The sequence below is a fragment of the Rhamphochromis sp. 'chilingali' genome, assembly GCF_963969265.1.
Source record: "Rhamphochromis sp. 'chilingali' genome assembly, chromosome: 21".
In the NCBI taxonomy this organism is placed as follows: domain Eukaryota; kingdom Metazoa; phylum Chordata; class Actinopteri; order Cichliformes; family Cichlidae; genus Rhamphochromis; species Rhamphochromis sp. 'chilingali'.
The window spans coordinates 30,201,732-30,229,453 of NC_137949.1; the positions used below are offsets into that span (position 1 = coordinate 30,201,732).

The 27,722-nt window shown below is 42.1% G+C and overlaps 1 protein-coding gene across 1 annotated transcript; it reads left to right on the forward strand.

Annotated features, from left to right (window-relative positions):
* Positions 1-2,032: 2,032 nt before the first annotated feature.
* On the forward strand, positions 2,033-27,722 carry LOC308389869 (G patch domain-containing protein 2-like). Its single transcript, XM_080871458.1, has 10 exons — positions 2,033-2,097; positions 4,078-4,725; positions 9,976-10,037; positions 10,613-10,771; positions 11,088-11,167; positions 11,263-11,327; positions 11,419-11,458; positions 11,557-11,648; positions 16,843-16,928; positions 24,290-27,722. The coding sequence occupies exons 2-10, from the start codon at positions 4,082-4,084 to the stop codon at positions 24,433-24,435; spliced, it is 1,374 nt and encodes a 457-aa protein (XP_080727584.1). The 5' UTR covers positions 2,033-2,097; positions 4,078-4,081; the 3' UTR covers positions 24,436-27,722.

Sequence of the window (27,722 nt, forward strand, 5' to 3'; positions counted from 1 at the left end):
GTGCAATTCAACAACAGCCATGCAGCAAATAGAAAGCTCTTTGATTTTGCTTTTACTCAAACTGTGTGACAGATAATTTCCCACTGAACAGCTATATGACACACTGCTCTGCAATGCACTGTGAGGTCTAACAGTGCAATCCAACACAACGGTGCCTTAAAAAGAGAGTGAGTAAATTGCATACTCACAACACAGTGCAAACCTGTTGCTAATAATACCTCAAGCCTTCACATAGTGTTAGATATGCTTGAGAAAAGAGCAGAACAGTGGTGCAGTGTCACCTAACAGCAAGGAGATTCCTGGTTTGAACCGCTTCGTCAGCTGGGGCCTTTCTGCCTTGAGCACCCCCACTTACCCACTCACCAGTGCAAACCTAAGCTGGGCAAGCAGTTAAGAAAATGGATGGATGCTTTAAAAAGTCTCCTTCAGGCATTTTTTAGTAGGATTTTTTACCTTTCGAGATGAAAAAATAGGACGAAAAATGTTTTTCCCCCGGTTTACTATAGCATCCAATATTTCTCCTCATTCAGTCAAAGTCAGCCCTCACTGTTGGAGTATTTGCATTGCTGACTTCAGATTTAGGTAACACACTTATGAAGTTGACTTTGGTTAATGCTAATATTACACAGTGCTGTGCAAAAGTCATGAGCCATCCCTTGTGTCTTTATTTGGGGAAATGGGTGAAGAGATTAATTGAAAAATGTGTAAGCATAAATGGAAATACAGTATATAAGGCAAAAACACAGTTTGAACAATTCTATTAAGCTTGAAAGTCACTGTGTGGTATGACCACCTTTATTATTCAGTATAGTCTGAACTCTCTTAGGCAGCTTTCTTGTAATTTCTTTAGGTAGTCTTCAGGAATAGTTCTCCAGGCTTCTTGAAGACATTCAAAGCTCTTCTTTGGATGTTGACTGTCTTTTGTTCTGTTCTTGACCCCACACTGCTTCCAAAAATGTTAAGGTCCAGTCTCTGTGGAGGCCAATCCATGACTGATGGTGTTGTAATTGTGTGTTTTTCTATCTACTTATGGTTTTACTGCATTGGAAGTGTGTTTGGGATCACTGTCATGCTGCAAAATGAAGCTGTTGCCAATCAGACACTTTCATCCTGAGGGCCAGATGCATCTTTCAGGTCCTGTTTCAGGTCTCTGCTGGGTTTTTTTCTGTTTCTTCGTGCATATTAAATACTATCAGACTATCAGGTACAAGGACTGGATTGAAAACGAGTGAAAAATCAGCCAATGTCCAAAGAAGAACTTTGACAGAACTTCTGAAAGCTTGAAGAACAAATCTTTAAGACCACTTCAAAAATGGCAAGAAAGTCTGGCTACTTGCAAGGAAAATTACAAAGAAATAAGGGTATCTTAAGACATTCGCACTATATCTCCAACTCACGGGTGCACAATTTTAAGTTTCATTTTTGACCAACATAGAAAAACAGTGCATTAGCAGTGTTTAGCAAAGATAACAATCCATAGTTTCTAAAACCTTTGAATTCTACACAGTGGAAGCAAAGGTATCCAGCTAAAGTTACCCAGCAAAAAAATCCCAGCAAAACAGGAGTAGAGTCAACCTACTAACACTGAGAGGTGGTCTGACGTTAACATGGAGCTATTTCTTTAAAGATATACAAAACATACAAGATGCAGTTTTACATTTAGTCTATGAAAAACACACATGATCTAAACTGAATGGGACTTTCTCAGGTACTTCACTAACTAAATAAGCATAAGCTCGTTCTAATTGCCCCTTGTGACCGTCAGCATGCAGTTCCCCTACAGACCTCCTTTCCTACCCCCACAACTTTTTGTAAACGCTGATGGAAGAAAACTTGCACATTTTATTATTATTTTATTATTGCACATTATCTTCCACACCAGCACTCCGTCGGTTTCCTGAAGTGATGCCATAGTGACCAGACGCTGGTGTTATCTGCCTTGCAGGCTGTATTTCGGCAGCACTGTGCAGTGGCGCACTGTTTTTTTGTTTGGCGGAGTCACAGCGAGGCGGAGCCACCCGATTGGCTGGACTGCAGGGCGGAAGTGCGTCTGGTGTCCCAGCTGTGCTGAAAACAAAACAAGACAAGCTGCGACTGGTGAGTGCTCGAAACGCAGAGGGGTGTCTTCTCCCTGGCGTTAAATAGCATCCGAATAGATCCGCGGACACCGTGTCCGTGAGGCGGCCGTTGTGTTCAGCGCGTGTAAACCGCTTGTTTTGTTGTCAGCAGTGGACACAGAGATGTGTGGCTGTCCTTGCGCTGAGCTCACGTGTGAGCTGTTGTTATGTAACACAGGCTGAGCCGAGCGTGCGGATACTACAGCCAGCCTGAGCTGTTGTTGTGCTGCACTGATGTTGCACAGCTACACAGTCGCTTTTCTTTACTGCTAATAAAACGTGATGTCAATCGTTTTTCTTTTCTTTTAAGCCGATGATGACCTGCAAATGCTCGTAAATGCAGCGCTTTCTACACCGCTGCAATCAAACACGGAGCAATTCCGGTGATGATGAGCCCACCACGAATTTATGCTGCTAGACTTAAAGGGGGGGGGGGGGAATCAACCTAGTGATGTTTTATAGCGCTAAAGCTATTGTGGATTTACTTTGTGATTGTTGCGAGGAGGTGGTGGGGTCCTTTCTTTGTTTGTGTTTTTTGTCCCATGTCTTTAAAAATGTGGTTATGACTGCTACTTGGGTCTACTGAAATGGACCTCAGTCATCATGCCTGAGATGGTTGGGGAGGTATAGTTCATAATGCTGCTGATACACAAACAGGTAACAAATTACTAGAAACACATATAACTGCATTATTAAGTCCCTCCGGAGCGGTTTCACTTTGCAACTCATTCTCCAAATGAAGCCACAAACCATTCTTTCAATAGATACTTCCATATTTGGCAATTTAATGGTGCTCTCGTGACTGCAGGGTTTGGCACATCATTTATGTCTTCCTCAAACCATAAGAGAACCCGCCCATAAAGAAAGAAAGCAATTTTGTATTGATTTGCAGGGACAGGTGGACCCCAGCTGTCCTAGCAGAATGCCCACTGCTGCACTAATGATTACATAATTATAAGAGTAGAAATATATGAAATAAAAAGGGAACAATGGCGTGTCGTTTAGTGGCAAGTCCAGCAAAGTAACAACCTGCAAATACACTATTTCCATTAGACTTTCCCAATGAATGGTTTGACTTGTTGTTTTCTTTACACCTTGAATATTTACACTCACGGGCACTTTATTAGGAACATCTTGGTAGTCCTGGATTGGACACCCTTTTGTTTTCAAAACTGCCTTCATTTTTCATGGCACAGGTTCACCCAGGTGTGCTGTGGTGTTTAAACAATAAAAGCTACTGAGGGGCCCAAAGTGTGCCAAGAAAATCCTCCACACCTTTACACCACCAGCAGTGGTCTAAGTGTTTGATTTGATTTCAAATGTTGCAGGAAAAATGGGCAATCATGAGACCAGACAACATTTTTCCAGTTTTCTACTTTTCAGTTTTGGTGACCTTGTATGAACTGTAGTCTTAGTATCCTGTTCTTAGCTAACAGCAGTGTCATCCAGTGTGGTTTCTGCAGATTCATTCAGAGATGCTCTTCTACACATCTTGGTTGTAATGAGTAGTTATTTAAAGTTTCTGTTGCTTTTTTATCAGCTCAAAGTCAGTCTACCCACTCTCCTCTGGCATCATAACCCATTCCTTAGAGATGGTTGTGAGAAAATCCCAGTAGATCAGCACTTTCTGAAATACTGGGACCAGTCGATGTGACTGCATTTAAAGTCACTGAAGTCACATTTCTTACCCTTTCTGATGCTCAGTTAAAACTTCAACAGGAATACATCTACATGCCTAAATGTACTGTGTGATTGGCTGATTAGATATTTGCATTAACAAGAGGTTTGGCATGTGTGCCTGCTGGCCAGCGAGTGAAGATGCTGATAATCAATTAGAAAAGTACATCGGACGTTTCTGTTGTTTCATATAAACCTCTAGCCTGCGCTTTAAACCTGCAATTTAACATGACAAGTCATCCAAAGAGTTTAACTGGTCACTAACATTTCCATTCTTTTCCAGCACCATGATGGATGAGCTGGTGCAGGACCTGGTATCTGCACTGGAGCAGACCTCAGAACAGAATAAGCTAGGAGAGCTGTGGGAGGAAATGGTACTGAGTCCTCTGCAGCAACGCCGTCAGATCCGCCGTCGCAGAGGCCGTAAGCGTTTTCGCGAGTCCACCCTCTACCCGATAGAGCACAGGCGATGCTGGATCGAGGCATCCGAGTCCAGCTTGGACGAGGCTAAAGAATACAGGGAGAACATCACTACTTCTGTGGCCAATTGCAGTGACTCTGACGATATGACCGCATCCACCCGATGGCCGTCCCTCATGAGAGGCTCAGTCAGGGCGAGGCAGTCCTCCTGGCCAGAGTCCGACTCCTTCACTGAGAATAACCCCGGACGTCCACTCAGGAGGCGGAGGAAAGTTAAACGCATGACCTCAAATGTAACCGTCAGACTGCAGTCCACTTTAAAAGGTTCTGGCTTGGACAGGAAACAGAGGAATAGGCCTTCTAAGGTGCGGCATCTGTCAGGATCAAAGAAGCGGTCTGGTGGTTGGATGGGAGCAGACAGAAAGACTGAAAGAGCCAGACTGATGGGAAAGGAGTGCTGGGAGAGAAAGAAAGAGCACAGAGATGCTGCAGACGAGAACATGTCTGATGGGTAATTTTTTACATTTTCTTCTTTCTTTGAGGTAAACCCAACTTTTGGCCTCCTCAACCCAACATTAAGAGTCGTATTAAGCACTTTGGACTCATTAATTGTGAAAAATAACATTTTCAGCTTTTCGAACCCAACATTTAATTTACAGTTGTGCAGCGAGCAAAATGTTAACCCTGCCCTTGTTTAAAGAGTCTCAATTTAAATCATGCTGAAAAAGAAGCTCAAAACTCTAAAAGCCCCTTTTACCCTTTAAACTGAAAGTTACCAAGGCAGTTAAACCCATAACATAAAAGTCATGGGCATAACTACTATCAGACAGAAGCAATTAAACAAGGCGACATTTAGGATGATCTATAATGCCTGTCTCCATCTAGCCAGTTGTCAATATTCAGCATGTCCTCAACTAAACCGAAAAAAATGTATCACAATCATGCCACTCCGCTTTAAAGTATTGAGTTGACATTAAAAATGAATGATAGAGTCTCTTCATCCTCATCTCGTATAGCTGAAATGATCATCAGGGAGGGATCTTTGATAGTTATGCCTCCGGGCATCTGCCAGCTCATTATTTTCTTTCAAGAAATATTGTCACAAATAAATGAGTGACTTGGCGTGGTATTGATTTGTTTTGAAATGAATTCCTGTCTTGGGCTGGGTAATTAAAGCTGTGCCTGTCCCACAGTCCCAGAGTGCACCGTCTTGTGCGCATTTTATTTAGCAAAACTAAATGTGGCTGTAACTGGCAGCAGAGAGGGACATTATATTACTACAGTAAAGAAAACATTACCATATGTTGCTTTAGCTTAAGCCCAAAAACTACCAATGACCTCAATTTAAGTTTCATTCACCGCTCTCTGTTAAATATACACATTTAATAGTACTGTGTGTTGAGAAGTAAATAAAACAATTAGATTATTTCTCCTTGTTTTGTACATTTAAGAGGCGTTAACATGTACAGAGGTAGTTTTTGTATCTATAAATGCACCTATGCATCTGTAAATTTCTTTGCATTAGATTTTTATATATGCTTCAACTTAATTCCATATTACATTATGGTTATTTATCTTGCAGTAGTAGGTACTATACATCCATATATCATATATAACATGTTCGTTTTCAGAGAGGTCGTGCCACTTATGATCCAAACTCTAAGCCTTTATAAGATGTAACTGAGTAGGTCATTAAGAACTGAAAGCATCCCCATGCAGATGCCCTGCTATAAAAGCCCAGTGTGTAACATGTTTGTTTTTACTGGGTTTTAACATGCGAGTCTGCAAGGATTGATTTGCTTTTGGACTGAGCCTCTAGTGGCCACTAGGGGGACTGCAGTTTTAGGTCCTTACAAAGTGGCTTCACTTTTCAGGCCCCAAGGTTGCTTTTTTTTTGTTACTTTGAAGATCATATTTGCACAAACTAAACAAGGTGACACCTGAAAAACTGCTTGTGATTATAGCTAAAATGAGATAGTCTCTTAGTACCCCTAAACAAAATGGTACAAGGCTATGAAAGCCTAGTTTGTTTAATGACTGATTTTTACTCTAATAGATGCACGTCTTCAGTATCTAGGCAGTGGTGCATGTCGGTGGCATTTATTTGTCATAATAGAAGTGTTTTTTGAGTACACCATGTCGTGCTCGGACTTCTGAATTTTAACATTTGAATACAATAGCAGAGAGTAGAGAGTATTCAGGAAGCAGATTCAGACACGGACCTTGACTCAGGAGGCAGTAGCTGATATACACACACCCTATCCCATTTCTGTACATTATAGTCATTGGGTTGTCAGGGATATAATGCTACAATACAGTTACAGTTATAATACACAAATGCTTCTCAGTGCTGGTCAGATACACAGGAACAGAGTCGGTTTTTTGAAGCGTCGTACATCCTGTTTACCATTTCTAATGCCATCCAGTGGACTTTCATAACATATTTCCTTTGCTGATCTCATTGTCTGTTGATCACATAAAACATGTGTGAAGAAGACATTTGAGGGAACCCATAATGGGACGGAGAGAAGGCTTTACATCTTCAGGTTTAATTTGTGCTGACCTCCCTAGCCCCTAAACGGTACTTGTTTTCTTACTTTATGGAAAAATCAATAGCCGTTCTGACAGAAAACAGCTCCGGAGAAGAAATAAATGGGAGCACCATGGCATGCTGTCAATCATTTCTCACTTGCACAACGCCACCACTGTTGATTGCTGCTCAGTAGACTGCCACACTGTACTGAGGGCTGAACAATCTAATGGTTAAGTCCTGGCAGAGGCAAAAGGATATGAACAAATGGCAGCGGTGATGAGGGGTTGACAGTGGTACAGCGGCTATATTTATGCTCTGAGAGTGTACGGTCCATTTGATGTCAGACACTCATGACATTCTTGTAATGTCTTTTGAGTCACTTGGACTTTTTTCTTCTTTCAGTTTTGATTCATTCCTTTAACCTTTTTCATTTGGAGCCTCTGGTCTTCTAAGATCTCCCTCATCTCAAGGTCACCCGGCTTGTGTGCACACCGAGCAGGGCTTTGCCTTCAGCCACCCAAGTGCAAGGAGAGCAGATGTTGGTAGCTCCAGTTGGGCTCCACATCCTTGATTAGGCGTGGCTCAGCCTGCTGGCAGTGAGGCCACCTGGCACCCAGGCTGTCCCAGCAAGCAGGCCTCACCTGTGGGTAGTTGCTGTCCCGGGCTCGGCCTTGGTCTCCAGCTGTGTGCTGCTTCTGGTGTTGTTGATTTCATCCCTGGCATCAAAAGCAAACAAAATCTACTGTGGGCACTTCTCTCTTACTGATATCATTTACATTTTAAAAACTCAGTGAGGAGGGCTTTTGGGGGGGGGGGCAGCACGGCATCTGCAGAAGTTAATTTTCATAAATCTCTGAGACTAATCCAATTACTGCAGCTCAGGGAGGGTGGGATAACCTTATAATCAGACACCCATGGAAGAGGGCATGGATTTGGGTTGGGGCGGCTTGTTTGAAGAGCCCACAGATCCATTGTTATCAGCACTTTGCCCCCCTCCGACTCTGCCTCTTCTTTATTCCTCTGCAGAATGAGCCCAGGCTCAATAAATGGCGGCTTGCCTGTAATCTCTGTGCAAACTGGTCTGCCTCTCCCAGGAGCTGAGGATTATAGCCTAATGATTAGTGCTCATCTGGATACTGTGTTTTGCTTCAACTCTTTGGATTGTAATAAGACAATACAGCTGTGAGGGAAGCTAAGTCCATTTCTAAGTGCTGGAATGCAGTTTTTTAATTTCGTTTTGCCCTTGTCTTTGTTTTTTCTGGGCATATTTATTCTAATTATGGTATTTATTACAGAAAAGTATTGTTACATTTGATCAGATAAGCTGCAGTTTCATGGAAGGATTTTCTTGCTGCATGCAGCGAGACAAAACCAAGTTTGCTCAAAACGTTTGTCAACTTTTCTCAACAAAGGTCAAAGAAGAAAGAAGAGGTGTTTCTTTTGGTCCCAAGAAAAATGGGGACCTCAATTATTTATAACATTAATTAGAGTACTTAATGGAAACGGTCTCACATCGGCCCTATGCTGCTTCAAGCGACATCACATTACACCTTTAATACGGATAAATACTTAATGGGAGTCTCTAATTAATTGTTTATACTTGTGATTCTTTTTCAAACTTTGCACAAAATCCCACAATATGAAGCAAAACAGATTTCTTATTTGAAAATGGGAAAGAACATCCTGAGAAATTCCTGTGAAAGGTAATAGACCAGAGCATAAAAGGGGGGTGGGGGGGGAATGCAGGTGTTGGCTGTTGTAGAGCTTTAGGCAGTGTCCTCCTCTGATGTTGTGTGCTCCAGATGCCAGCTGATATGTCCAGAGGTGGGGTACAGCTGAGGAGAGGCCGGGGGAATCGGTGAGGAGAGAAGGTTGAAGGGGAGGGACGGTTTAGGACTGCTGGGTTAGGGCAGACATCTTCCAGATTCTCTGGAGAGGCCTGTTCCCTCTCACATCTGCTTCCTGTGGATGTTAGGGAAGAAGCTGCAGGACCATCTGGCTAGGGAGGCAGACAGGCTGGATGGACATTTTCCTGATCCTGTCATCACTGACAGGCTTCTGCAATATGGCAAAGCACCATATCAGCGCATATCCGACCCTCCAGCTCTCTCCTACAAGCAAGGTCAGCGTTGATAAACAGGAAGCAAAATGCAAGCTGGTCAAGAGAATTAAGCGCCGTTTCTTTCAAAAAGTTGCATGAATACCAATTTGACTAATTAAATGGATAAACCAGTGTGTGGCGCTCAAGCTGATGATGATATATCAAATATATGCCAAAATATATATTTCCTTTAAAAAAAGTGGTCAAACAGAAGCTAATTAAAACAATTAGTACTGTGGCTGTTGGAAACTGGTGTGTGTGTGTTAGAAACCAGTCACCCAGGCTTACTGGTATTCAGAACAGTACATGCAGCGTGTAGTTAATCAATAAACCCATGTGCTACATGTATTTAAAAACAACGGCAGAAAAAATGGCCTCTTTCTTCATCTCTTACTGCTCCTTCCTTATCCTCTGACCTTGAACTGTCTGGAGGTCCCAGTTTGAGGAGGATGAAATGTGAAAAAGAAAGAAAAGCCACAGTTATTTGGGTGAGGGGCAGGGGGCACAGAGGGTGTGGAGGGAGCGTAACGGGGGTTGCCCCGAGGACGTGGGGAGGACCGGCAACGGAGCGGTCTGTGCAGAGGCAGCCCACGCAGCAGATGTCGGCCAGTTGTCGAGGCGGCACGTCTGTGGGTCGATCCGCGTGTGGGGCACACCCAGAGGGAGGGGCGGACAGGGGAATGCGTTTCGCTCTCCTGTCATCCTCCACAACGCAGGCCAGATTAGATTGGAGCTGACAGCGGAGGATATTCAATTAGATTGTTCATGTCACTCAGTGGCTTCGATCAGAGTCTCTCCTGATGCCTTTGTGTTTGCTATCACAACAAGGGAGATCACAGCACGCTCTGTCTCTTTGTGTCATTTCCATTTATGTCGACCTCTAGATCCAGACTTCTTCATTATTTCTATTATTGAATGTTGCATGTTAGATACTGACATTACAGGAGATAGCCATTTTTGGATTTTCATTGTTCACTTTTCAGATGCTATAGCATTGCCTGACCTAAAGAATCTACGAGGTGACAAATCAAAGTGCAGTTCCCGATCCTCAGATTTTTATTGATATTGACGTTAAAGAAGGAGTTTCAATGGGAATCATTCACATGTGATGTTTTTTCTCTTTGCAGGGAAACCAGCAGCACATGCAGCAGCGACCCTGGTCTGTTCACCAATGATGAAGGAGGACAAGGTATTAAGAGACAAATATGTATTATTAACATGGATTCAAACTAGAACGATGACGAGCTGTCATATTTGGACAATACCCTGCTCGGCTATGAGGGAATGCTGGGGCTAGAGAAGGCGGTTTAGATACAATGGGCCGGTTGCTGGGCACCCAGGCGACTCTAATAAGACGTTGTCATGTCGTGTTAATGAGCGCCGAAGCCTTTGCTAATCTCATTAGCCGTGGTGGGGCCAGGCGGCCTCTGATTTAACAGTTGTCACTACACCTTGACTGTGAGAGGCATGGTTCCTGTGTACGCTTTGCTGAGTGACAGGTCTGAGAAGAGCTCGCCGTCTGGGGAAAAGCCCGGTGCTGTCTGGTAATGCGTAGTTAAAGGAGTAGTTCACCCCGCAGCTTGTAGGATGCTAAAAATGTGCAGTGACTTAGCTTCTCTCAGACATCAACACAGCGTTAAATGAGAGTTATTGTAGCTTATGTCTAATATTTACTTAATGTTTTCAACAAATTGCTTGACAATCTTCATTATTGTCAGAGTGATTTGCTAACTGATGGAAGATCTTCCCTTCCCCTCTGTGCAGGTGATGACGAACAGAGTGACTGGTTCTTCGAGGGGGATTGTGGAGTTGGGACGGGTGTGGCTGGCCTGCTGCCCAGCTGGGACTCTGACAGCCAGCTTCCCCTTGAGGACAACCATTCCTCAGCCGCCTTTCTGCAACCTGCACGACTCTCTGACCGAGGTTGCAAAGAGCAATTCTGTCTTCTAGATATAGTATTAGATTTTGAAACGCTCGAGTCTGCATCTTTATCACTGCAATAAAGCGCTGTTGAATATTTGACTGGTACCACGTCAGTATGTAGCGTTGGTCCGCAAATCACTACCTTGGCTTACAGGAGACACTTGAGTTGTCCTATAAATTCTTTTGCTTGTTTAAAAAAAGAAGAATGCTATAAAATCAGAATTTTTGATTATATTGCTAGTGTAACCAATTCAGTTTTTCCTTTATTTATGTTTTTGCTAAACCATAAAGTGTTGTTTTTTTTGTGCCATTGCAGGGTATCATTCACGTCTTAAACGACTGGCTGGCTCTGCTGCATGCTGCGTCAGGAGGGATAGGAGGCGGCCTCCCAGCAAGGTTAAAGAAAGCTTGAATTTCCCTCTTCAATAATTACCGTTGCACAGTTTTCGTGTTTTGTTTCTTATTGTACATCTTTGATTCGTTTTTCATAGGCCAGCAGCATGCCAGTGTTTGTAGAGCGACTGAGACACTTTTCCCAGGATCCTTACCAAAGAGAGTACGAAAGTTTTTAAAACTATCTTAGAAACATAACTCTTAGACATCAACTGTATTTGTTTCCATGATCGTTTTTTCTTTATCTCCTCTAGCTTTTGGTTGCCTTCTGTTGGAAAACGAGACCGAAGCCAGGTGTGCAAGAATAACACATTTTTTTTAGCTTTATTATGTTTGTTTTTTTTTAAATAAACTGCATATTCTAAATATTATTGATTCTTTCATTTTTACAGATGAACCCTTTGTGCCCATTACCAGTGTGTCCTATTGACATGGTGCCAGAGAGCCCCCATCTCAGATGTTCCTCCTCGGTCTTCAGAAACCGGTAGTTGATGCTGTTCACACGCCTGCACCATTCAGTCCTTTTAATCAGAGCTCAATATATTGATGGGGAAGTCAATGACCAGCTCACTTAAGTGAATCAGTTACAGAGCGTTAATTGGAGTGATTTCTGTTCAGATGAGACTCTGTGTGTTAACCTTCTCCTTCCTTATTAAAATGACCGTGTGTGTGCGTGTGTGTGTGTGTGCGTGTGTGTGTGTGTGCGTGTGTGTGTGTGCGCGTGTGCGTGCGTGCGTGCGTGCGTGCGTGCGTGTGTGTGTGTGCGTGCGTGCGTGTGTGTGTGTGTGTGCGTGCGTGTGTGTGCGTGCGTGCGTGTGTGTGTGTGTGTGTGTCAGGAAACAACTGTTTTCCCTCTTGTGCCTGACAATTCACTGAATTCATTTCATGCTTCAAAGCTGCAATATTCACATTGTAACTACTCTAGAAGGAAATTAATCGTCATTCGATGCTTCATGTAAACTATTGGCAGTGACGTGTAGGACTCAGAGGTACACATACTGTAACTACTGTGTTTACATATATTCTTCAAATATATTACTACGTAATGCATTTGAGCCATTCCTCATTCTGTTATATTTTTCTAGAAAATGGGAAATGTGTGTAGAGATTTATTGAAACATTATGAAAATACAGTATATAAGGTAAAAACAGTCTGTACAATTCGAACAAGCTTCAAAGTCAATTTTTGATGTGTGTGTGTTCAACACAGCCTGAACTCTATTAGGCAGCTTTCTGAAGACTACTTTAAGTAGTCTTCAGGAGTAGTTCTCCAGGCTTCCTGAAGGAAATTCAAAGCTCTTCTTTGGATGTTGGCTGCCTTTTGTTCTCACACTACCTCAATAATCTTGAGGTCTGGGCTCTGGGGAGGCCAATCCATGACTGATAGTTTTTCTATCCAGGTATTCTTTAACTGGATTTAAGTGTGTTTGGAATCATTGTCAAGCTGAAAAATTAAGCTGTTGCCAATCAAATGCTTTTCCAGATGGCACTGTGTGGTGGCTCAAAAAAAGGAGGACCCACTGCACATCATGCTGTTTTGTTTTGGCTGAAAGAATCTTGTGCAAAAATACAATTTATATCTTTCAAACCGTGTTATCTTTGGCAATTTCCATAGAATTGGCTACAGAAATAGGAAAAATTGTGTTTTTACAACAGGCTGCTTGTAACAAAGTGCCTAAAGAAGCAATTTAAAATGGTTTCTTTGCTAAGTTGTCTGTTATGCGTAGACAAAAAACTGGTTCATCTTTTCAAATAGGTGCATTTTTATGCTTGAATGATTCATAGGACAGTATTATTTGGCCTAACTAGCAAAAAACATTCCTTTGGAAATGGTTGGGTACAAGGACTGGACTGAAAATGAGTGAAAAAGCAGAAATCCTGGAGAAATCCTGCTTACTATATAGCTGGGCCTTTTTTCCTTTTACGCTTTGCAACAGATAACTTTTTGGCAAATGAAATGAAATTCTGGTAACTAATACTATTTTGATGATGATGATTTATATAAATAAAAAACCCGACGTAAGTATGAGAAATGTATTTGGAGGAGTTGTACTGTGTAAACCCCAAACAGATGGGGTGTGCAGTTCTATGCAGTAAACTTCAGAAATGTGGAATCTGCCCCCCAACCCCCCCAAAAAAAAAAGATTTTCATAAAATTAGGGAAAAGTAATGAACTATTAAGGTGAGAAAATAATGTTAAAGTTTAATCCCAAACAAAACATTGCCTGTTTTGGCCTAAAGTCTGAGCTAAACTTACAATAACATGCAGGTGGTGCTCTGCGTCACTTTAAATCGTTTTCAAGGTCAGCGTTTGCAAATGGAGAAATGCTACATGTTGACATAGTTGTAATGCAGATTAATATGCTGGCATTTCTGGGACTGCACGGAAACATTTAAAAAGGTTTATCCAGGAGATGTTTGTCAAAGCATCACATCGCTCCCAGTCATCCCAGAAACTGTTGGATCTGCATGGGGGACTACTGAGAAGCCGAGCAGCCCTCTTGGCTTCGAGACTGTGGGACTCCTCATTGTATTGTTTTCACTCTGCCTATTTATGGCGCATTCTTAATTTTGTTTCACACGCACTCCTTTCCTCCCGCTCTCTTGGGTTATTTCACAGAGCGCTCCGTGGCTCCTTGATGAGGGGCAGAAACACGGCTGCTATGAAAAGCCCCCGACTTCTTAAGGCTTTCTTTCTAAACTGGCCCTTTCTTCTCCACCTGAAAGGTTCCTTCAGATTCTAGTTTAAGGCATTGTGAATACTAATTTCTCTCTATTAAAAAGCCCTCATATCCCTGCCATGCTCTCATTTGAATGACAGACTCAGGGGAGACCTCTTAATTCCTTTATAGTGGGATTCAAGACCCTTCACTTCAAAAAGTATAAATCATACTCCCAAATGAATGAGGGAGAGGGGGATTGACGAGAGGGGCTTCTGATGTGTCCCATTGGACGGCACGAGCTGAATCCATCTCCCCAAGCTGCTCAATTCCGCTCTCCAGCGAGATGGCAGCTTTGTCCCGATGACCCAGCTTTGCACACATTGCACCCATTTGGGTACTTTAGACTTTCTCCACAATGCTCTTGCATACAAACAGTTAGAAATGTTGTTCGGCATGACAACGAGAGCCGTCACTCGTGGCCGTTCTCGACAAACTTTAGACAAACTGTCAGTTTGTGATTCGCATAATTTGTTTTGTAACTCTCACCTGTGTTATAAGTTTCCAGCGCTCAGCCCCCATACCGCACGCGTGACTTTTCTTTGTTTAGACACCCTTGAGAGAAAGTGAATTCTCCGTGGCCAGAGTTTGAGCATTTAATCTTGTGCTGTATTGTTGGGATGATATTGTGATTTTTGTTGTACGCAAGCCGACAGCAGCAATCACACATTTGATATTAAGTGATAAAGGCTGCGTAAGGTTGCATGCCATTTATCCTCGCATCTGCGCGTGAATGGGCGCAATGCTTTGTGGGATTTTGGCTGTAATGCTCTGAGCCGCGTTAAAATGCACAACCATCTCCCACCTGAGCCAGGCGGCAGCAGCTTTTATCTATTGACTTATTTATTCCTAAATGACACTTGTGCTGTGAGATAAATCATAGTCTTATGCCATCCCTATCCCAGTTTTCTTTTTAATTGTGAGATCACAGTGTCAGCAGTTAGTATATTGGTGTGAGTGGCCTATTGATTATTGATTTGGAGCTATTGATTATGTTCCCTGGAGACCCTAATCCTTTCTGATTCATTTGAATGCCTCTATTAATCTTGAGATCCTGCTCACACCTGAAGCGCCATGTAACCTAATGAAAATAGATGGCCATTTTGTAACAGCGGCCTTTCACTCCTCTTTTGATTTATTATTTTTAATTGATATATTTGCTTTTGGATGTGGGCGCCAAAATTACAATTGACCCTGTGTCAGTGCTGTTTTACCCCGCTCTCTTAGAGACTGCACTGCATTTAAAAGTGTCTCATGTGACCTGAAAAAAATCTATTTTGGACACTTTTTCCCCCTCAGTGTCCTTGTGGTAGAATTTAGTAGTTGCCGACCATCTCTGTTACTTTGTACTTGTTTTCTCTTTGCTCATTACCTCTGAGTCAATCTTTGCTTTCTCATTACAGTTTCAGTAAATGTAGGCCGTCATCTGTCAAGCTGTTAAAGCTGATGAAGAAACAGATGTTAAATAATAACACTGTTGTGCTTTTTTTAAGCATTTCTCTCAGTTTTGCAGTGAGCCATGTAAAAGGCTTATACAAAGCCTTTGGTTTCTGCTCTGAGATGAATGGTAGTGTTTTTCCTTGGTTAATGAGGCAGCTGATGGTATTCTCATGTTTGATTAGCATTGTGCTGAGTGGCTCACTGGGCCCCTGGCGGACTAGAAGTGACTCTGCATCTTAGCTCTCTGTAACGCCGGGGTGGGCGGGCGGGCGCTTGAGGAGGGGGCCAACATGTCTCGGCCTCAGCGCGAGGAGAAAAGAGATGGAGGGATGGACCACCACACATTAAGACCAAATGCATCAGGGTATTACTTTTAATACCGCGGGCGTGCCTTGTGAAATAATGCGACGTTTAAATGTGGATCGATTTTAGAATTAAAAAGTTAGTTTGCAAAGATTTACTGTGAGGAGTTCAATGCCTGAGCTCTTTATCAGGGGCGCAAATGGCTGGTTATGTGCTGTCCGACAGAGGTACGATTGAGGGATCGATAGGCGCGTGATTTACTAACTGGAGTACAGGTAATCAATAAGTATAAAAGTAAATGAAATATGCATTACTGGGATTTTATTAGAGAGGGGTAGCAGGGAGAGAATAACGGTCAGGCCATTTATTTTTATATCTATTGATTATACAACATAGAGACTTCGCTCAAAGCATGCTCCGCACAGCTCTCAACGCCCAGCGCCTGCACACCCGTCATGTGATTTATGGGTGCTGAGGTCATGGAACACGCCGCAGTTAAAAGGCTGGTCTGACGGGGCCTCATTGTAGCATGTGCCTGTTAGGGTTGAGCTTTAGGTAGCCACAGTCTTGGTTTGTACCAGCTAAAAAAGAGAGAGAGATCTTTTATGCATCCTTGTTGTTGAGCTGCCATGAATTCATTTTTACATTTTTATCCATATTTTCATAAAGGATGCTTATCATTCTTTATGGTGCTAAATTAGCTCAAATATTTAAGTCTGTCAGCGTCTCTTATCAGGGTTCACTCATCCTCTCTCTGCTCTACACAAACACTCGCACTGCCCTGATCACATCAGCTGCTGCCAACCCCCTTGTGATGGAACAGACCTTGACCTTAACTTTACATCTCAGAAGTCAGGGCTATTAAGCTCATGGGGGAGCTTTTCCTATTTCAGGGCCCCTGACATATGACACACAGGAGGCACAGAGCAGGTGTAATTTGTTTATGTGAACTCTGCGATGACTCGGGCGCTCGCACCCCAGCATCTCACATTATTCTTGTGAAAATATACATTAATGAAGAAAAATTAACACACGGCAAAGTTGTATTGAGGTGAAACGCGAAGCTGCAGCGTTTGCAAATGTGCAGCGGTTGCATTTATCGACTTTTGCGAAACTATTAAATTTCTTCATGTTTATGTGTTTATTCTAGGTCGGAGCTGCATCATAATATTGTGAGTAATGTGTTGTTTTTTTCCCTCTCTGTGTCTCACTCAGACAGACTAGTTTCACTCCAGGACTGCTGTTCACAGGAGACGTGAGGAAGCGGAGGGAAACCGAAGCTGTGTCCATCACTTCATCAGGTAACACTCTCCACCCCAGTTTAGCACGTGACGCAGCTCAGAGAATGAGGTAAAAGTATCATGTTTGAATTGCAAAAACTTTATACCTTTGCGTTTTGTTTGTTTTTTAGCCATGCTGCGAGTAAAGCTACTTCGATGTCACTGCACCTCAATAATGAACTCTAATTACTTAATTGATGCCCTCACTTTTCCTCCAGTTCCAAAAAGATTTGTTTAAATTTAGTGAATGATTCAGGAGTTAAATGTAGCATTCAAAATGGTGATAGGTGATTTTTTAACTATTTTCCTTTCTATAACACCTTTAGTTTGTAAGTTTTGCCTCTGTATAAAACCATGGTAGATTTTCTTTTATACAGTCAGTATGTAACATATATGGTTGAAGTCCGTTTTAATAGGAATTAGAGCCATTTTTACCCCTCAGCTGTAAAAGGCTGATGGGGTATAGCCATCATGCTGCTGGGCGGGCGAGTCGGGGGTGTGGACACCTAAGTTTGTAAATGCGATACCTCGAGAATGAGGTGACATAGGAGCTCCAAATACAATAGACGTAGCTCCTAAAAATGTCAGACCTCAGTTTGAATCTCAGTGACCTTGGCCTCAAGTTTAAGGTTGGAGGTCAAGATTTCTGGAATTTTCAAGTTGATACCACAAGTGCATTTACTAAATACTCTGGATGATTTTGAATCTTCAAGGTCACAGTAACATTTTCTAAAAATCTTCTGAATATGATCACTTGAGAACAAGATGATGCTGGATTTTGAAATTGATGCCATGGGTATCTATTTTCATGCATAGTCCCTCATTTTCAGAGGCTTTCAGACTATTTGTACAATTACCAAGTTGTTTCATGGCCAAACGAGGCATGTTCCCTTCTGTTTTTTTATGACATCTTAAGTAGATAAAAGATCTGAGGTTTATTCCAAGGGTCAGATTTACTAACATGTTGCACCAGCCAAAATTACTTTTGGTACTACAAGGAAAGTGCGGTGACAAGATTCCATGTAAGAGGTGAGAACTCAGAGATTTAAAAACAGATGTGAATGCAGAGAGACCCACAAACAAGAAGCAAAGCAGAACATCTCATTGGAGGAAACAGCATTTGGTGCTGTCTATGGTTTCTACACTTCAGGCAGTTAGTGTCTGCTGCAGCTTTTCAGCCATGCATTAAAAACAGTCCTTTAAAATTGAAAGTCATGTTAGTTTGTAGAGCTTGCAGAGAACCTCTGAATGCTTCAGCTTTAACGTGACTTTACAAGGTGAGAGCATTAAAAAGTGCATCATTGCATAGGAGTCAGATTTTCAGGGGGATAATAATACTGAGCCTGGTTCTTTTATTTCTGAAGTAATTCTGTTATTGTGTGTTATTTATGGTTTCTAAAGGAAAGTATGTTTAGAATTGCCCCAAAATCCCTCACTTGTAGGAAAAGCATTTGACAAACTTTTCATTTCAATGTGGCGGGGGGCTAATAATTTTCTCCTCATCTCTACATCTATACCCCCTTTTATATTTGACTGCATTTACTTATGTACTCATGAGCTGTGTTTTCCATGGTCACAGTTGCCTTACACTCCGAGCAGCCAGCGTTGCGTGTGTGCTTAGACCAGTGGAGCTGCCTTTTTTCATTAGACTGATGGCTCGGGGCCTTTTGTCTTTGCTGGATTGAAATCTGAATTGGTTTGTCCACCTTTTCTTCTCGCGTCCCCTCTGTGTGCTCCACTCCTGCAGCTGCTGTTTGTCATTTAAATAACAAATGCTGGTGGTTCTCTGATTTAGTGAGGGGTGCAGGCCTCTGATGTATATTAATATTGCTCCACAGTGCACTGTACCAGGGTCCATCATTCATTTGGATAAAAGAGGTGGAATTTAAAAACAGCCACTGCTTTACATGGATACAGATTGCATCCATTTATTGCAACGAGTGATGGAGGGGCCAGCGACTCCGTCCTTCACCTCCCAAGTGCTAAACTGCTTCACATAAAAGTTAAAAAAAAAAAAAAGGACAGACCCCTGGCCCCTAAGGCCCTCTGATACTCAGCATGCGGAACGAGGGGCATACCTTGTTTGTCAAAGGTTAACAGGCCCACGGTCTACTGTAGTCATTCTTCATATGTTATTGTAATGTAATCTTTGTGTAAAAATGATCATAAAGCTTTTTAAAAATATATATATATATATTTATCATCTTAAATAAATATATTTATCATCTTATATGTAAAAGACAGAAGTAGAGTCCCTGATATGCACATCCCCCTCAGCCCTGTTCAGAGTGTTTTCCTGCTTCTTGAGTCTAGTGCCCCCTGTCCACCATGATTTATCATGCATCCCATGTCGTCCAATGTCAGTTTCTGCAGCTGCAACTGCTCTGTATAAATCTTTACTTTGGCAGCCTGCTGCACCATGTCTCTCCTCAGTAATCTCACCTCCCACCAGGAGATGCACATTCACCCTGACAAGCTTTCACACGCTCTGTGTAAAAATTTTTGGTTTGCTGCCGTTGTGACACGAGCGCGTATAGATTCGGTGATTTATCGAGCAGAAGCGCTGTCTGGTAAACATCTTGTTTGCATGGAAAGATTGTTTACTGCATTCAGTAAAAAGCGCAGCACGGCTCGCCGTGTTGCGTTTAGTGAACACGACAGCTGAGTCTTCGAGTTAGCCAGAGGAAGTGGATTGCTGTATGTGTTAGTGGCTGATTTGAAACTCTGTAATCAGGAGTGAAAATAGTCTGCGACTGAAGGTATCCTCCAGGACTCTATAGGGAATCACTGAGGTGGTACCCAGCTGTTGCTTTGTCTTCTTTCTTTAACCTTTTAGCACCTTCACGGCAGTGCTTGAAGCCTGTTGTGGAAAAAAAAAAGACAACAACTTATCAAGCCAGGTATCTGTTTGGATTAGATGACCACTCGATTTCTCAGCCTTAAATTGACCATTTTCTACTTTTCTCACCACCTCCATCCACCCAGAAATCCAACCGAGCCCCTACTAGATTTGGAATAAAGAAAACCTTCTTTCTGCTCTATAGGATTTGAAAAGTATTTTTAAAAAAGTGATTACAAAAATGCAAAATCAAAGTTTGCAATTATAAATGTATTAATAATTGCATTGGCTTTTATTAGCGAATTGTGCATTTTAGCACATGGCGCTCATTGATGGTGAATTAGTATGAAGAGCATGTACACGCTACACAATTGGGGGATTATTTGTGAGTCAAGAGATGAATCAAGAAGTGTAAAGATCTTGATGGAATTTAATATCCTTGGCTGGCCTGACACACAGACTAATTAATTATTGCAATTTTACTCCTCCCCTGCTGTCTCGCACAATGCCCTTCATCTTTATCTCTATAAAGTCGATGCTAGTTTTAAAAAAAAAGCCTTAATTTCTGTAGTGTGTTAGACGTCAGGAAGATTTTGTCTAAATAAGTGCGGTTGAAGTCAGTTTGCACTTAACCTTGTCAGACCGCTTGTTATCTTTATATGTTGGTAAGTACCACATGTGGGTGTCCATGTGGAGGCCTGCCCCACGGTCAGCTTTGCTGCCTCTCCTCTCCCCCTCTGTCTTCATGTGTCTCCTTGCCTGAGCGAGACGGCTGCGTGACAGATCACCTGCATTGGAGGCCCGCCGTGTTCCTGCCCGGTCCGGCCCCCTCTCATTAATGCCCAGGCTGGTGCGAGGGCCGTATGGCAGCACAAGACAAATAACGCTACCACTCAGCCATCACTTCTGCTGACAGAAATGCAGCCCACCGCACTATTTCGCCCTCTCCGGCTCCACTCCACACCCTGCTCTTGTCCTTCAACCCCCCCTCCGTCTCCACCTGCACCTGCCTGCACGGCTCTACCAAACTTTCATGGCGTGCTTTTTTCTTTTTTTCAACTGTTGCTGGAGGCCCAGCTTAACACTGAAACCCACATGAGTTGATGTGCTATAACCACAAACCTGCTGCGGCTGTAACCTCTCTGATTGTTTTTCTTTTTTTGTATTCTTTCATTCTTCTGGAGGTAGATTTACCCGGCTAGACTGTCAGGTGCTTCTTGTTTGTGTGCAACCCTTCTCACCAGGAGGTCTGATTTGAACGTCCCTTTTATTTTTTCTTTTCTTTTGCAAAAAGAGCAGAGTGTGTGTGTGTGTGTGTTAGTACACGGAAGAGAGAGAGAAACACAAAGGCTAATCATTAAAGAGCTATTCAGCCCTGTTCATTTAAGTGTGGGAATCAGCAGGCCCATTACTGTCAATGTGTAATTAGCTGATTAATAAAGGGGGGAAGGGGAGTGCTCCAGGAAGGCCTGCAATGATTGTTTTTAGAGAGCATCACATGAGAGCTTATTAAGATGGTAAGATGGTTCCATTCAACTTCCCATTATCGTCCACAATAAATGTATGTACTGTAATTCTCCCATTGACTGAAAACCTTTGCATTGTAATGTCTTTATTGACCTTGATGTAAAACCAGTTGAGTGCAGGTGGTAATCTTTTATTCATCATTTTTAGATTACCTTGTAATCACATTAATACACTAAGATGCTAAACCTGTATCTCTTCACATGGTACACTTTGGATGCTATTTTTATATTATTATATGAAAAGTATAGTTGCTACAAAGACGACATGTTGTCAGCATGTTTTGGACCTCCATCGTGCACTAAATGCACTAAATGTTGTCAGTGGTGACAGCTCTGGGTTGCAAAGTTTACCATGCGCTCTTTACTGTTGAGTTAATACATTCAAAATGGGATTTGGCATTTTTTTGGTAGAAATAAGCAGGGCTTAGTAAACATGTTGATTTAGATAGTGTTAAACCTGTGTATTCTCACTGAGTACTTTAATAGGTATAGTTGTTAATATGATTTTAAATGCAAATCAGCCAATCACATGGCTGCAACTCAATGCGTTTAGGTATTAAAATGTGATCGAGATGACCTGGTTAACTTTAAACCGAGCATCAGAATAGGGAAAAAAGGTGATTTCAGTGATTTTGAATGTGGTATGGTTTTTGACATGAGTCAGGCTGGTTTGACTATTTCAGAAATATTTGTTCCCACATATCCATCTCTATGGTTCACAGAGAATTGTTAAAAACGAGAAAATATCCAGGTCAGTGGGGGAAAATGCCTCCTCGATGGCAGACTGTTTTGAGCTAATAGGAAGGTGCCAGTAACTCAAATAATCACTTGGTTCAACCAAGGTAGCAGAAAAGCATCTCTGAATGCACAACGCTGGACCTTGAAGCTACACTGGGCGCTACTCCTGTCAGCTAAAAACAGGAAACTGAGGCAATAGTTTGCACAGGCTCACCAAAAGTGGACAATAGGAGATTGGAAAAACATTTCCTGATCTGATGAGTCTCCATTTCTGCTGCAGCATTCAGCTGATAGGGTCAGAATTTAGTGTAAACAACAACATGAAAGCATGGCGCAATCCTGCCCTGTATTAACAGTTGAGCATTGTTTAAATGCCACAGGCCACCTGAGTATTGCTGCTCACCATGCCTATCCCTTCTTGACCCCAGTGTACCCATTGTCTGATGTTTGCTTCCTGCAGGGTAACGCACAATGTCACAAAACCTCAAATCAACTCAAACTGGTTTCTTGAACATGTCCTCAAATGGCCTCAACAGTCACCAGATCTCAATCGAGTGCACCTCTGGGATGTGATGGAGTGGGAGATTTGCATCATGGATGTGCAGTCGACAAATCTGCAGCAGCTGTGTGACGCTGTCATATCAATATTTATACACAATCATACTGTGAGTTTGAACTGAAGACGAACCTAAAGTTTTTCAGCGTAAGCATTTATTATGTTGTTTTTGTAGCATTTTCAGTTAAAGACTAAATAATTGGCAAAACACTTTATTCTATTTTGTTTTTAAATTTTACCCAGTATTTATTTTTGTTCTATATCTAAAACTATATCTATAACCTACCAAAGCAGTGATTTATAAAAGGAAGCAAGATAATTTATCAGTTGATATGAAGAAAAATATTGTAGTTTTTATGCCATCTAATGGACTAGCTCATTTAATCTGAAGTAAAACTTTGAATTCAGGACTTACATTTCAGGATTTCCACATAAAAACACACATATATTAAAGATCGGAGCACTTCCTCCACCACTGCATTCAATGTAATTGGCTGAATATGAGAAACATGAAGACTGATTATTCCACCAGCAGGAATGTTCCAACTTTAAAGCGTTTTAAAATAGTAGTATTAACGTATGAAATGGTAGTTTTAAAAATATTTATTTATTTAAATGTTTGCTGATTTGATTGGAAATACAAATGTGCATACTCCTCAGCAGCAATCAGTCATCATTCCCTCAGGAAATATTAATCATTTACCTTAACCTAAACATGACCTTGACTTTGAGTTAGTATCTGGTGTGTCTTATGCATTTTAACATACTCAGACTTAAGTGTTTCCTGCTGTTTTTTCCTATTTGTCCAGTAAGAAATCCCCTGAATTTTGATCAAGTCCTCTGACTATGTTTAACCCGAATGTTTGTGTTGAACCTCAGCAACAGTTAGTCATCATTCCCTCAAGAAATATTAATCAATTATCTTGGCTGCTGGATCAGTTTGGAGAAGAAGTCATCTGGAAAGAGCCACAAGCAGATATAAGGAGAACGAGCAAAAGCACATACCAGTGAATGCTGTAATGCCTAATCCTTTGAGACAGCCCCGAGCCACAATGTCACTTCTAGTTCCCTTGTCCTATGTTATGGGACTGCCTGGCAAATGTCTTGTGTGACCGCCGCTAACTTTTTTTTTTTTGGTGGGGAGGGTGGGCGGAGATCAGGAGAGATTTATTTATCAAAGTGAAGTAGGAAAAGCAGGAAGGCATGTTAGCGAGTGCAATTGTTTTAGAGTTCCTCTGTTTTCCACGAAAATTGGTCCCGGCTCTCTTTCTGATATTTCTCTTCACTCGCGGCGAGAAAAAAGCTTTTAAGGTGCACGAGATCAAGAGAAAATGGGATCCTTTAAAAAGGAAGGTCATCAGCGAGATGTGAAGTGTGATGAATTAAGAGTTCAGAAACACAATCAAACCACCATAAGAGAAGCACAGATAGGTTTCGTTTTTTAATAACGTCTACAGTCATATGGGGGTGAAGCGGGTTTGCCTCACGTGACCCAAAATTAATATTTAACCTATTAGAAGAGGATTGCTTCAAAGTTTTATTTCCATCTACCTAAACCAGGGAGCGATCTGTGAGTCATGTACTAAATTTAATCATTTTTGAGAGGCTTGAAACAGTGAAGGGCAATGTGATTTATTTATCTTTTTGTTTGCTCTCAGTGTTTGGTTACATGTCCAGAATATGATATGTGCTTTTCTTTTTTTTTCTCTCTCCTCCTCTGCAGCTTACAACCCTTTTTACCTGGATCACCAGAGAGAAGAGGCACAAGGGCCCGGTAACACCTCAGCCCTCGAAGCTGTGGGACCAAGCGTACCTGCTTCACAATCCTCCACTTGTGCTCAGCCTGAGAGTTTATCTTTGCTCCAGTAGGACTGAATGGGACTCGAGAAGTACCATCTGAAGTCTGGAGGAAAGTGACAAAAAGAAGCTATTGTGCCAAGGAATGAAAAAGGCTTGAACTCCTATTGCTGCACAAACTTTATAACAAAGAAGTAAAAAAATACAAAGCAAATCATTAGTCTTCAAATCAGCATGTTACTGCTAGATCCAGTCCTTCCAGGTAGTATATTAAGCATGACAAATGTTAATGCAATCAAGCCTTGTTAAGCCCTCTGCCATCTCTTCAAGGAAGAAGGCAGCTTCAAGAGGCTCCTCGTTTCACTCTAGACTCGGCAGCTCCTCCTGTTTCCAAACAGAGTTTCCAGGCCACCTGCTACCGCACAATCCAACAATTATGTCCACTCTAGTTGCACGGCATTTGTCAGCAGGAACCCTGGGAAGGATGGTCAGGTGAGGATGGGTGGGCTAAGGGAGGGGGGCAGTCTGCTCTATTCTAGTGTGGCTGTCCGAGACAGAGGAGCATCACAATGTTTAGCTACCACATGCTGCTACAGGGTTCACAGAGGCGACCACCGGTAGCGAGCCGCACAAAGTACAGGCCTCCTATTAGCATGGATTTGAAAAGCTACAGTTGGTACAAAGGTGCTCATTAGCACAACACAGAGGGAGTGTAGTAGCGGTCCTCGGAGGGCCGCCTCTGTTCTCTCCAGGTTACCTTCTATATTCAAATTTTGCCCAAATGTATTTAAAGTTCAAGGCCAGCTGCAGATCTGTTTGAACAGCCTGTTTTTCAGCTGTGCTGGATGGGCTGCTTTTGGAGCTGTTTAGAAGGAGCGCAGAGGCGAACGGAGAGAAGTGGAGAAGCTCTAGGAGACGGGAGTGGACATCCGTGCGCGCTGTATTTTCACCTCCCCTTAGGATATGGATTCCCCCACCTCCCGCAGCATCAGATGCATTAAAAGATCAATCGCAGCATACAGAGAGATCAAAAATATTCATACTAGCCAAGATGGTAAACAACCAGTTTATTTTTCAGAAAAAGAAAATACTGTGCATGTTGTGAGATACATGACAAACCATAAAGATACAGCCTGACTCCATTTAATAGTGTTAAAAATGCATTTTACACGGAAATTCTCACCTGAATTGAAATATTATTTTGAATGTTTTTTTAAAGGAAAGTTTAATGAATCTAAAGAAGTTACCAGGTATGCACTTTCTCTACTGATTACAAGATATCTTCTTAGTAAAGTGAAGTGCATAATCATCAGCTTCATAACGCGTCTTTTTCCGGCACTTTAAAGCCTTATTTAAGGGAAGAATCGCATTTAATAGAATGAGATTTGCCAATTAACATGAGTTATATGTCTGCAATAATCCATCTGAGAAGGCTTTATGTGATCATGTTGGAGGGGGATGACATTTATAAATGCTGTGTGTGCACACTAGTCTAAATGGATGCCTCACACAAGACATCCTGCCACAGAAATCAGTCAAAGTGCAGAGACCAGCCCACCCCTTTCCCCGTCTACTGCTGCTGCTTTTCCTTCTGCAGCTTCAGTCTGCCAGTTGTAACCAGGCCAGGTGGGAGTGCTTACGGTATACGTCTGATTAATAGGAATAAGAATAATTAGACCAAAAAAACAATAACGTGATGTGTTCTTCCCCTCAGCTTGTTGACAGGTATTGACCGTGCAGTGTTTTAAGGAGAGCTTTGCGCTGTTGTTTTATCCAACAGTATGTGTTTTGGTGCCAGGGCTCTGACAGGGGAGGAAGATGCATCAGGTCCGATACAGTTCCATTAGTAGGAGGGAGGAACACCTTACATGCCACCACGGCAATTAACAGTCACTATAATGACATCTCAGCCAGACCTTATGCCACGAAATGAATTTCCAATGGCTAGGAAATGGTGGAATGGCATCCGTGCAGCCAGTCAATTGTCCTGTTACAGTTAAGGAATCCAGCAGGCTAGTACCACTCATATTTCATCCCAGGTAAAGATTACCTGTCAGACCCATGGGAGATGTATTGATCTGTTTTCCTTTTTCCGCCAGCAATCACCTGACAAAGGCACCTAGGAGGCGAATGAATGAGTGATGCCTGGTCTGTCTGCTTCGGCGTGGTGGCTTCTAGTGTCCACTGATGGGTGGAGAGGTGATGAGGAAGAGGAGAGATAATGCAGTCATAAACTCTGTTTGAACCTCCTCTGTATGCATGCATGGCAGCCCCTTTGAGTCGAGGGTCACAGGTCAACAGGGAATTTGCTTTTTTTTCTCTCCCCCCCCCTCCACACCTTGCTTGTCGGTAGCATTACTTCTTGCTGTGTGCACCGATGATAGAAAGACATGCAAAAGAGGCCCTCTGGTTCCTGCTGACAAATGCATGTTGCGAATCAACGTAGTTCAGCTCACTCTGGATTTCAAAAGCGATCCTTTTGGATCCGGTCGCCCTTTTAGCGACGTAATCCGGCCTTGCGTGGTCCTGCGATGATCACAGTGGCAACGATCGACGTATTTGACCATTACAGTATGTTCCCTTGGCAGCTAAAAAGTATTAAGATATTTACCTTGTTTTGTAGAATGTCAGAGTTGATATTATCCATGAAGCCATGCGTTTAAATTTGCTCTGCATAAAATGTGTAGTACTTATGATGTGATAATTATAGCTCCATTAATTAAGGATTTAGGTGCAAGAACATTTAATTCATAAATGCAATTTCTCGATAGATAGTACACTAGATATGTCTCTCTAATTTTTTTATTTTTTTTTACTATCACATTTTTAATTTCATTTACAGGGATTTAAATATATCTAGCTGATATCAGGGGCCCAAGGCAGCTATCCACATTTGATACGTAGTGAAAATAGCATCTTATCTCATAGGCTGTTATCTTTATGTTTAATAGCAGTGGGGGCATGCCTAATTGCTTTGCAAATGATCTGAAGAGGATTACTCCACCCTTAGAAAGCCTGCACCATGTCGCTAGATCTTAGAGAGACATTACAATAGTAAAGTTCAATCAAATCTGAAGTGCAGCTCTGTGTTTGTGTTAAAGTACATTCTGGGAACAGCTGGGAACACTCTGCAATGGAGGAAACTTTGCGTAACAACATCATAGACTAATCAGGATGATGGATGTTTTAGGAAGGTGTAATTCCACTAATGTAATTTGTGTATTTTTCAAGTGATAGTGGGATTTTTAAGGACATCTTGCCTTTATGCCATAAGTGATATATGTGATATATTTATTCTTCCATGTCAGTATCAAATCCATTTTGAATACTGAATTTGTGTGCAATAAATACGTCTTGGT